The sequence below is a fragment of the Ctenopharyngodon idella genome, chromosome 18 (genome assembly GCF_019924925.1).
Source record: "Ctenopharyngodon idella isolate HZGC_01 chromosome 18, HZGC01, whole genome shotgun sequence".
In the NCBI taxonomy this organism is placed as follows: Eukaryota; Metazoa; Chordata; class Actinopteri; order Cypriniformes; family Xenocyprididae; genus Ctenopharyngodon; species Ctenopharyngodon idella.
In genome coordinates, this window is record NC_067237.1 from 15,995,482 (window position 1) to 16,007,941 (window position 12,460).

The 12,460-nt window shown below is 33.9% G+C and overlaps 1 protein-coding gene across 50 annotated transcripts in view; it reads right to left on the reverse strand.

Moving 5' to 3' along the window:
• Nucleotides 1-12,460, reverse strand: part of LOC127500029 (uncharacterized) — a 162,447-nt gene that overhangs the window by 52,306 nt on the left and 97,681 nt on the right. For 35 of the 50 annotated variants that reach the window (XM_051870886.1, XM_051870862.1, XM_051870878.1 and 32 more), the window contains 9 exons: nt 10,114-10,281; nt 8,540-8,731; nt 8,236-8,406; nt 7,650-7,826; nt 7,340-7,510; nt 7,027-7,200; nt 6,117-6,287; nt 2,861-3,034; nt 2,520-2,690 (listed from right to left, as the gene is read on the reverse strand). In XM_051870886.1, the coding sequence (XP_051726846.1) occupies nt 2,520-2,690; nt 2,861-3,034; nt 6,117-6,287; nt 7,027-7,200; nt 7,340-7,510; nt 7,650-7,826; nt 8,236-8,406; nt 8,540-8,731; nt 10,114-10,281 (1,569 nt within the window). The remainder of the gene's footprint in view (nt 1-2,519; nt 2,691-2,860; nt 3,035-6,116; nt 6,288-7,026; nt 7,201-7,339; nt 7,511-7,649; nt 7,827-8,235; nt 8,407-8,539; nt 8,732-10,113; nt 10,282-12,460) is intronic. The other 15 variants (XM_051870897.1, XM_051870898.1, XM_051870894.1 and 12 more) reach the window with 10 other exon arrangements.

The following is a 12,460-nucleotide window of genomic DNA, read 5'->3' on the forward strand; positions in this document are numbered from 1 at the left end:
AGGGGAGCGCGGGGCACAAACTAACGTGGGGTTAGTTGTAACACACGTGGTTTAAATACTTCCACACACGCTAACATGAAGAAACTTAGCGTATTTACTAGTTGCCATATCGACAATATATAAAGAAAAAATTGCGCCAAAATTCAAAAATCTTTGGAAGATATCACTGAACATTTATTTAACAATAGCAAAAGTAAATTTCTTACTTAAGCTAATTTTTCATCTATATTTTTTGTTTTTATTTAAAATTAGACAAATCTGATATTATTTTAATCTCCAGTCTCTTGTTTAGCAGTTTGGATAGTTCTTTAATGCTTCACTAACTATCAGAAGACACTAACCAGGTTTATATTCCCGTTGCGCAGATAGGGTTCGTTGTAACACTGCATTATAATGTGCCCCGCTATTAGAACTATACTATTATATACAGTTACGATATAACTGGCATAATTAACTTTTATGAATTTCTGTTGATAAACTATGGAAAAAAAGATGAATAAAGACTGAGAGGAAGAACCTGAACATCCAGAAAATTTTTCAAGAAATGTTCAACATTTGTACTGACTCGTCTATTTGTCTCGTGTTCTGTGAGAGCTGTGAGTGGAGGGAGAGGAGTGTTTTTCTGAATGTCTGAATATGTTTCTTCATCTGTTTGCCTGTATTGTTTTGATCAGTGCTGTATAGCTGTGTTTTGCAAAGTGTTAAATTTGAATTTCTAAAAAAATGCTATTATTTTATATGAAAAAAATAATTATTGTATTTTAATGACAAAATATTTTAGTTTGTCATGTATATTTTTTTTAATTAAGTCAGCTAAAACTTTTAGCTGTCATATGGTCATGTTACAATGTGCCCCACCTATGGGGCATGTTATCACATTTCACTTCCCTTCTTTCAGGGTAAATAAAGAAAAAAGTATACACTGTATTAATGAAACAAAGCCACATATTTGTACCAGACATGTGTGAATTTAATGTGTAACAAAAGAAATTCCCTGAACCCTAAGTAGATTTACACAGGGGCACCTGCAGGATTTTATCTCAGGGTACGCACAGAACTAGTACTTGTCCCGTCACAAGATGGCACTGTTTTCGACACTCTTAATGCTCTGAAACTTTTCCCGAAACATTCAGAGAAAAGCTTCAAATATTTAAGAGGTTTCATTTCTCCATCCCTACTCAATAGTTTTAGGCCTTTTGCAAATGTTTCAATCAAGTTTAGCTGTTTTAGAGAGCGTTTAAACATGTTGAGCTTGTTTTGTTAAATCTGTAGTAATATTTTTTATGTGTGGAAAAAGTGACGAAACTAAACTATCCAATCAGATTTCTTTTCACCCATATCCCCCACGCCCACCCATGCACTGTGTTTTCTGAAGTCCACAGTCAACGCAGCCATCTACCAGGAAATTTTAGAGCACTTCATGCTTCCTTCTGCTGACAAGCTTTTATAGAGATGCTGATTTCATTTTCCAGCAGGACTTGGCAACTGCCCACACTGCCAAAGGTACCAAAAGCTGGTTCAATGACCATGGTGTTACTGTGCTTGATTGGCCAGCAAACTCGCCTGACCTGAACCCCACAGAGAATCTAAGGGGTATTGTCAAGAGGAAGATGAGAGACACCAGACCCAACAATGAAGATGACCTGAAGGCCGCTAACGAAGCAACCTGGGCTTCCATTACACCTGAGCAGTGCCACAGGCTGATCGCCTCCATGCCACGCCGCATTGATGCAGTAATTCATGCAAAAGGAACCCCTACCAAGTATTGAGTACATATACAGTAAATTAACATACTTTCCAGAAGGCCAACAATTCACTAAAAATGTTTTTTTTTATTTTTTTTATTGGTCTTATGAAGTATTCTAATTTATTGAGATAGTTAATTGGTGGGTTTTTGTTAAATGTGAGCCAAAATCATCACAATTATAAGAACCAAAGACTTAAAGTACATCAGTCTGTGTGCATTGAATTTATTTAGTTCCACAATTTGAGTTGAATTGCTGAAATAAATGAACTTTTCCATGACATTCTAATTTATTGAGATGCACCTGTGTGTGTGTGTGTGTGTGTGTGTGTGTGTGTGTATATATATAAGATATTGTAGTCTTACAATATATATATATACACACACAGGGGCGGTTTCTGAATTTGAAAGTGGGAGCAGGAGTGTTTGAAGGCAGGCGTCTATCAGCAGACTGCTTTCAAACGCTCCCGTGTGTATCTGTGTAAGCGTTTGGTGAAGAGCTTCATTGATGACTATTTACTACGTTTTTACAGCGTTGATCATTGAAGCCAATCACACACATATCCGATGAGCCGTGAACACAATGGCCAATCAGAGGTGTTTACGAATCCACTCAACAGCGCTCAAAGCGTCACATTTTTAAAATTTCAGTACCAATAAGTACCGAAGTCGGTACTTTTGACAACTCTAATATGTGTGAGTCTGTGTGTGTGTGTGTGTGTGTGTGTGTGTGATATTTTACATATAAAAATATAAAACAATATGAAATACTCACTGGAGTGTTTTGACTGTACAGTGTTTGTCCTGCAGTAGAGCAGCGATCTGCTTCACATTTCTGTCTCCTAGTTCACGTTCACTCAGATTCAGCTCTCTCAGGAGTAACGGGTTTTTAACCACAATTCCAGTCACAAACTGGCAGGCTTCATCTGCATCACGACCCAAAAACCTGCAGATAAGAAGATGAAGCTGGATTCATATAAATTCTCAAACTTGATCTAAGGAAAAATAACATGTGACTGTGTGTGTGAAATTGTTCTTTTTCTATTAGTGAAATATTGTTTATAAAAATAAATTGCCTGCATATCATTTATTTTGTATTATTTCATCAAATCTCACCTCAGTGTATTGAGTTGACACTTCTGATCCCGTAGTAAATCATCAAGCTCCTTCACTCCTGATTGTCCAGGATCATTTCCTGTGAGATCCAGCTCTATCAGGTGTGAAGGGTTTGATCTCAGAGCTGAAGCCAGAGCTTTATAACCTTCTTCTCTGATACTGCAGTCTGAAAGTCTAGAGAAAATACATAAACATGAATACAGTTATCACATAATATCAACACAAGTGTTTAATAAATAGGGGTGTGAATCTTCACTGATCTCATGATTCAAATTGATTATGATTATCATGTCAACGATTCGATAACACAGGCTACACTCCTGTCAATGAAAACAAGCAGTCAGATATATGAACTCCCTTTTTATCTTATCTGCTCCAAGAAAGTACACTTTCTGAATGTAGCAAACATCAAACATAACTTAAGTCTGAACAATGTTCACTCTAATTTATTTGAATTAATTTATAATATAATATAAAAACAAATTAACTGATATATCATATACTATGGGGCGCTGTTTGTAAAATAAATTGTGTAAGAAAAACTGGTCAAATTCTGTTGGATTTAGCTACAAAAACAGATACATTTTGCGATGTTTACCTAAATAAGCTTCATGCAATTAAATTACTTAAAATATATAAATAAAAAAAATATCAAAGTTAAATCTAAGTGTTTTATGTAAATGTAAACCTTCTATTTAAATCTAAATGTGTTATGTAAATGTTAAATCTAAATGTAAATGTTACATCTAAATGTTTTATGTTAATGTTAAATCCAAATTCTAAATATAAATGTGAATCCTATATTTAAATCTTATATATATATATATATATATATATGCAGGGCTTGACATTAACTTTTTTGCTCACCAGCCACTGTGGCTAGTGGTTTTCTAAAAAAAAGTTACTAACCACTCAACATTTTCACTGGCCACAATTTTGCTGTTGGGAAATTACATTTTATATGATTAAAGTTGACTCTGACATGCTAAAATTACTTGATTTTGAGTCATTTTACTTGTTTAGCTAGATTTAAAACCCTTTCAAACTTTCAAATGCAGATTGACCACCCAAAACAAGACTAGGCCTACATGGTATATCAGCTGGTATGTACATTTTATAATTGTATAAGTTATTTTTGTTAGGCTATATAAAAAGAAAAAAGAAACAAATTAGCAAATTACAAATACAATAGTAAATAGCCTAAACTCTTTTTTTTTTTTTTAGATACAGTAGGTTTATTTAACATTTATTTAACATCTGTTGTTTGATTAACATTAATGACAGACAGGTATTTAATTGGGCTGCTGAATGCATGGACGTAATATACTGACACATATCCAGTTATTACCCACCTGTTTACGTCGCACGCACGCGAGAGAGCACTTCTGTTGTGTGTCATTCAGCGTGATTCCGCCTATCCCGCCTTCACTAACTGCAAGTTAATCAATAACGAATTGTGATCGGCTTGTAATTTTGTGCTACAACGAGCTGGGCTACCTTTCATTAGACTGTAGGCTGAAATTATATTCAACCCGCCAAAGTGGCTAGTGGGAGTGGCTGTCTTACCCGCCACAGCTGAAATCTACCCGCATATGGCGGGTTGGTGGGTGTTAATGTCAAGCCCTGTATATAATGTATAATGTATGTAATATGTATATGATAAAACATTTAGATTTAACATTTACATTTAGATTTAATATTTACATAACATTTAGATTTAAATAGAAAGTTTATATTCACATAAAACAGATTTAACTTTGATGTTTTATTTATTTATATAATTTATTTAAGTAATTTAATTGCATTAAGCTTATATAGGTAAATATTGCAAAATGTATCTGTTTTTGAAGCTAAATCCAACAGATTTGACCAGTTTTTCTTACACAATTTATTTTACAACGGCGCCCCATAATATACTGATATAATTAAACTAATATCAATGCTTCAATTTGTTTTAATATCAAAATTATTGTAATATGAAAGCAAAATGAAGCATTTAAATAGACCTTATAGCTAAATATTTTACATATTACTTATCCATATATGTATTACTACATATTAACTCTTTTATTGTTATCTAAACATCTCTGAAACCCACACACAAAATTTTATGTACCTGGTGTATTTTGAGTTTGCACACTACTACACCTCTGGTGCGTGTGTAATTGTAAATGTCTCCGAGTTTTGTTACTGTGCTGTGCTCATCATCCTTTATTTCCACCACTTAATCAAGCCACTCTTCTTTAAAATTTGATGACGTTTTATTTCACATTTTACATTGCCTCTCATATTGAGCTACTTGGTCTGAAAACATGAAAGTATGTCTAAAAAGGATCCCTGTCACTCACACACGCTCACATCCTTCTCTTTCTATGGAACCTATAAACCGCATTCATCAGTTTTAACTCGATAGCAACACAAACTCTATGGCGGTTAACCAGAGCACTGCAATAATTTACCCACACATTGTGTGACTGTTCTCGGTGCGTCATTTTATTCTTTCTGTGCGGCATTTTATTTTTTCTTCCGTGCGCGGCCGCACACATGCACAGCTTAGAGGGACACAGCAGACAACCACTGTGAAATTGGCTCTGCCCAACAGGCCTCTGTACACATATGCATTTGAAATAAGCAATGTCCACACACAGACAAATCATTTAAACATAAATGGCCTACAGCAAAAGCTACAATTTACAGTAAAAGCTGTTTCCCTCCAGTTTAAGTAAGTTTGTGGAAGCTTTAAAAAGTAACTTAAAGGGTTAGTTCACCCAAAAACGAAAATTCTGTCATTAATTACTCACCCTCATGTCATACCACACCCGTAAAACCTTCATTCATTTGTGTTCTTTGGAACACAAATTAAGATATTTTTGATAAAATCCGATAGCTCACTGAGGCCTCCATTGACAGCAAGTTCATTTACACTTTCAATGCCCAGAAAGGTACTAAAGACATATTTAAAACAGTTCATGTGACTACAGTGGTTCAACCTTAATGTTATGAAGCGACAAGAATACTTTTTGTGCAGCAAAAAAAAAAAAAAAAAAAAAGACTTTATTCAACAATTTCCTCTCTTCCGTATCAGTCTCAGACACGCATTCACAAGAGCATCATGACGGTGTGGAACGACATGAGGGAGAACACCAGTCAACACCACTGCTGAGTATTTTCCCTTTAAAACTACAGTTTACCAAAAACAGTCTCAAAAACATGGGGGACTTTAAAAACAGTTATGTGATTAATTTAACCCTTTTACCTGAGTTTCTCCAGTGTGCAGTTTGTATTTTCTAATGCGTTCTGGAGTTTCTTCACTCCTGAATCCTGCAGATTATTGTTGCTGATATCAAGCTCTTTCAGACTGGAGTTTGATCTCAGGACTGTAGCGAGAGCTGAACAGTTTTCCTCTGTTAGACCACAATCACACAGCCTAAAATGATGAACAGGAGAGAGAATTAATGCTTATATTTAGTGATCATTAATGTGTGTTTTGGCCAGTGTTTGGTTCATCTGATTGCTTTACAAAAATTTAAAATATACTATAACGAAAACAGTGCTGCAACTAATGTTTACTTTGTAAAATGATTTCTGTTGTTTAATTCTTTGAGACAGTACATAAAAATACTGTATTTTAAACATAATAAACCTGAGAAAATATTTCATTTTCTAAGCTAAAATACATGTGTATAGTCATGCCAGCACTGAAATTCAATAATTAAAAATCACCAATATGACCAAATGAGAATTTTGCTGTCCAGTGGTCATGCCTTAACTTTGCCATTTCTAGTATTGCATTTGTATTGCATCCTTCTCATGGGCATTTAATAATTTTTGACTTTTCAGTCTGAGTTAAATTTCTTTTTTGGCTCAATTTAAAATAAAACCTGCTTAATAATTATGCACACCTGAATAAGGCATTTTTCATTTCCAGCATTCATAAACAATTATATATCACTTATAAATGATTAAACACAAAATTATAGTAGATATTAAGATTGATGTGGTTATATGTGTGTGTGTGTGTTAAACAATTAAAAAAATTAAGCAGAAGCAAAATTAAAATTTCAGCATCAATACTTGTCATTTATCATGACAATCTAATCAAATGGACATGTATAAATCAAATTTGAATCTAACATGCATAAATGTAGATGAATATTAATACACACTTCAATCTCTCCAATCTGCATTGTGTATTTTTAAACAGATGACAGATCTTCTCCATTCCTGAGTTTTCTAGTTTATTTCCACTCAGATCCAGCTCTATCAGGTTTGAAGGGTTTGAATTAAAAGCTGAAGTTAGAGCAGCACAACCTTCTGCTGTAATTCTGTTATTATTCAGCCTGAAGAGAAAGAAAACAAAGACAGGAAACATTCTTTAATTTATCACAAAACTTTTTTAATGAACAACAATGATAGTTTTAGTCCATACCAGACAAAGATATTTTACATGTGAAGTATTAAACCAAGGGAAATACTCACATCAGTGTTTTGACTGTACAGTGTTTGTCCTGCAGTAGAGCAGTGATCTGATTCACGTTTCCGTTTCCTAGTTTACGTTCACTCAGATTCAGCTCACTCAGGAGTAACGGGTTTTCACCCACAATTTCTCTCACATACTGACAGGCTTCATCTGCAGCAGGACCCAAAAACCTGCAGAAGAGAAGTTGAAATAGGAAATCAGTAGTAAATCACTCTGATGCAATAAATTGTGCAGAATTTTGCATTAGTGAAATAGTATTTCTGTTAATTATTCATATTGTATATTTTGTATTAATTGATCACATCTCACCTCAGTGTCTTGAGTTGACACTTGTCATCCTGTAGTAAATCATTGAGCTCCTTCACTCCTGATTGTCCAGGATCATTTCCTGTGAGATCCAGCTCTATCAGGTGTGAAGAAGGGTTTGATCTCAGAGCTGAAGCCAGAGCTTTATAACCTTCTTCTGTGATACTGCAGTCTGAAAGTCTATAGAAAAGAGATTTGAAATAAAAGAAGTTAAACAATTAATATTACTTTAAAACAATTTTATATAATAAAAATCATCAAATGCCTTTTCTCTTATAAGAAAAAAAAAAATGGACAGAGGCATGTTTTTCCTGTTTCTTTAATTCACTACAGTAACTAAACTTTTTTAAGATTTAAATCCAACAATAGTTGATTGAACTCTGAACCTGAGTTTCTCCAGTGTGCAGTTTGTATTTTTGTCATAGATTTCATTAACATAATTAACACTAGACTGAGGAAGTTTTGAGTTCTGAAATTTACAGGATATTGTTATAGTACATTGACACCATATATGTCAAAAGATCAAGAAAAAATGCATTTCTCAGTTCACAAAATGTTATTAAAACAAACAATAGTTGACTGAGCTCACCTGAGTTTCTCCAGTGTGCAGTTTGTATTTTCGAATGCGTTCTGGAGTTTCTTCACTCCTGAATCCTGCAGATTATTGCTGCTGATGTCAAGCTCTTTCAGACTGGAGTTTGATGTCAGGACTGTAGCGAGAGCTGAACAGTTTTCCTCTGTTAGACCACAATCACACAGCCTAAAATGATGAACAGGAGAGGGAGAATTTACAAACACAAAGAACTTGATGCCAACATGACTACTGAGAACTGTTTGTTACTTGGTGTTTTTAACATACTTTAAATCTACAGTAATACATGTACAATACTCACTTCAGTGTGTTGAGTTTACAGTGTTTATCCTGCAGTAGAGCAGCAATCTGATTCACTCGTGTGTCTCCTAGTTTACGTCCATTCAGATTCAGCTCACTCAGGAGTAACGGGTTTTCACCCACAATTCCAGTCAAATACTGACAGGCTTTATCTGCATCAGGACCCAAAAACTTGAAGACCAGTGGTGTAGTCCTACCAAAAAAAGTGGTTTACTATTTTGCACCCTGCCTCAACCCCCATAAAAAAAAGTAAATGTGTTTTTATGTTGTTGGTCACTAGTAACATTTGTTTCATTCAAAATAAATAAATAAATACATACATACATACATACAGTGCATTCTAAAAATTGGTTATTTTTCAAGTAGCCTACTGCATGGCTGAAGTAGTTCCGCATGAGGTTTGTTGTCCGCATCACAGTTCTATATGACTATAATTAAAACATTGCTTTGGAATTATATTAAGTGTTAAAATATATAAATCAGTTAAATCTGAAACTAATGTTTTTCATTTTATGTAAGTGGGTGGGAAAAAAGTACAGTACAGTGGTAAAATAAAAGGTAATTATTTAATTAAAAAAATAATTTATGTTTATACTTATAATTTCATGTCTAATATTTTTCTCACAGGGTATAAGTGGATCTTTACATGTAAAAAGCTATAGCTACTTTTATAATTTAGGAAGGAAATTGTATCTCTTGCAAGATTATTACTATATTTGGGTTTTTTGAAACTGTTTGGAAAAACCACTGACGTGTGGATAGCGCATTCTGTCTCTTTCCCAAACACAATGAGACATTTAAGTGCAAGTGACTTTATCAATAAAATAGTTTAGAGAAAGACACTTATAAGTGATTCTTTCTCTGCATAGCAATGTCTCAATTTTCTGTTATTAGTTCTAAAATGATACTTTGGTGTTAGTAACGGAGACTTGTACTGTTATTAAGATGTGAAAATAGTTGTTTTATTATAGCAAAACCATGTTTTTTTGGCGTATTGATTACCATTTGTATAACCACAACTACATTTTTTGTAGTAAAACCATGGTTAATTTGCAGTTACCATGGAATAACTTTTTTTTTTAATTTGTAGTAAAACCATGGTAAATTTTCATAAGGTCTGGCAGAGATCTCTTGCTGCAGCATGAACATGCACTGTCAGTCAATGATGGGCGGGAAAATGTAGAATGACAGAAGTGCCAATGCACCAATTACAAACAAAGAATTGTGAGTTCACACAACAGTATTGGACACACAGTTAAAGGGGAAGCTAAAATGACAGCAGATTATGGACTTTCAAAGGAACAAAACAAGTGGGTAACATGCAAATATTGATCCTTAGAAGTCGTAATACAAAAACAGCCCTGGGCAAAAAGTACGTTTATGATGTATATGAGTATATGGCCCCGACTACATCACTGCTGAAGATAGAGGAAGTACAGTGATATTACCTGCCATAAAATTTTTCATAATATTTTAAAGGTCCTTTAATCATTTCAAAGCTTTTATACATTTCTTTTTGATGGTTTGATTCTCTTCCAGCTAAAAACTATTGCATTTTATTGTCTTAACACTCACCTCAGTCTTTTAAATGAATACCACCAACTCTGTAAATCAATGAGTTCTTTCACTCCTGATCGTCCAGGATCATTTCCTGTGAGATCCAGCTCTAACAGATGTGAGTTTGATTTCAGAGCTGAAGCCAGAGCTTTATAACCTTCTTCAGTGATACTGCAGTTTGAAAGTCTACAAAACATGAAACATGAATTTAACATTGTGTTTCAAATTAAATTATCAGATGAATTATAACTTAAACTGAATCAGAATGATCAGTGCAGGTAGAAATGTTCATCAAATACAATATTTACAAATTGTCTGTTTTAGTACTTTGAGTTTAGTAGTTTTCTTCCCAGTAGACATGTGACAGTATCAAAATTAAAACATTTAAATACTGTTTGACCTCCTTCTCTGTGTCAGGCAGATATAAAACAGAAAGCATTGTTTTGTTTACGCGGTGCAGTTCCACCAGCGCCATCTACTGTCAGATAGTGAATCTGAGTTACATAATTATAAAAGTAACTAACTACCAGGGAAAGTAACTATTGCGTTACTTTTTTTTTTTTTTTTTCCAAATATGTCAAATAACTTGGATGCCCCCAATATTAAATATGTTAAATGAGTGAAATGGACCCTAAATAGAAAAAAAATAATGGGACAATGTGAAAGACACCTATCAAATTCAATATATTATTGTAAATATTATCATTACTATACACTGAACAATAAAACACAATAGATGGTTTAGAACTTTTAATATTTATTGCACAGACCATAACTGGCCAACAAATAAGTCTAAAAATAAATGATGCTTGATCCGACTCCTGAAGTGATCTGCTCTTGCTCACGACATGAAATTTCTCTGTACTGCACTATACGTGGTAGCCATTAAAGAAGTTTTGATTTGTAGAAAGCCTTTCTTTTAAGTGAACTTCGTTTTGTAAAAATTGTATCTTAATTTTAATCATTGTTTAATCAACCAATTGCCTGGATTAATAAATAAATAAGAAGCAAATATAGCAGACAATATAATCATGACATGGAGGCGCCGGCGCGATCTCTTGCACATGAACTGGAGCGCGTCTTACAGGCTAAATGAACTGAAACTCAGTGTATAGTCTGCTTGCCTCGCAGACATGACAAATATATCTACAGAAAGCTTGAAATGTCTACTTTAAAAAAAATAAAAATCAAAACGAAAAGAAATAGATTACTCTCTGATTATGTAATGCGAATGAATTGTGCATTCTCTCTCTAAGCGCGTCCACATGCGGAGATGATGAGAGTCAGTTATGTCAACTTCATCTTTGCAGCTGACACTGATTCAGAAAACATTAGTTTATAAATAATTAAAACGTCTCCTTGCTGTTTTTTTGTCACATTCATAATCATTACTTTTGCCGGTTCTTTATGGCAAGCTTTATGATAAGCGCTTGAGTGATAGCTATTACATAAATGCTCATTATTATGGTTTATTCTCTCCAGTAGGCCTATTTAAGAAATTAAATGTGATTAGTCAACTAATGGTTTAAATGAACAACTACTAGTCGATTAGAAAAAACTTATTTCACATATTTCGATTCAGCATGTCACAAAGGTTATTCTGGTTTGAGCTCGCGCTCCGCTCGCATGCTTTGACACACACACACACCGAGCATCGTACATTATTATCAGTTTAAAATTGTATTTGTGTATGACTAACCTGTACTATTTCTTTATAACAAAACACTTTGCAGGTCTATCATCTCTAGTCACACACACCAGTCATCATCAGTTTGCATGTGTCCCACCCCAACACACACCCCAGAGAAAAAACTTTGCAGGTCCTGTGGCTGAGAGAGAGCCTACTCGGATGAAAACCAATTCAGTGAGCTCAATTATAGTAACGCCGCATTTTAATGTCAGTAATGGTAACGGCGTTGTAACAGGGGAAAAAGTAATTCGTTTGATTACTCGTTACTGAAAAAAGTAACGCCGTTAGTAACGCTGTTTATTTATAACGCTGTTTATTTATAACGCTGTTTATTTATAACGCCGTTATTCCCATCACTGTTCATAATACAGTTACTATCTTTAATAAAGTAACAAAAATTTTGAAGTGCCCACAACAACAATTATGTGCATGTTCAATATCATGATAATTTCTATTACCATACACTGGCACATCTATTTCCCACTTCCCAGTACATTTCGTTTTAGCAATTTATCGTTAATATATTAACAGATAATTAAATGTGATTAAGGCTGTTATATGAAACAGTTAACACATTTACCTAAATAATTTATACAAATTTGTTTTGCTTATTGACATCCATAGTTATTTTATTAGGATTATGGAAAATAGAGAAACAGGGTGATAACAAAGTTG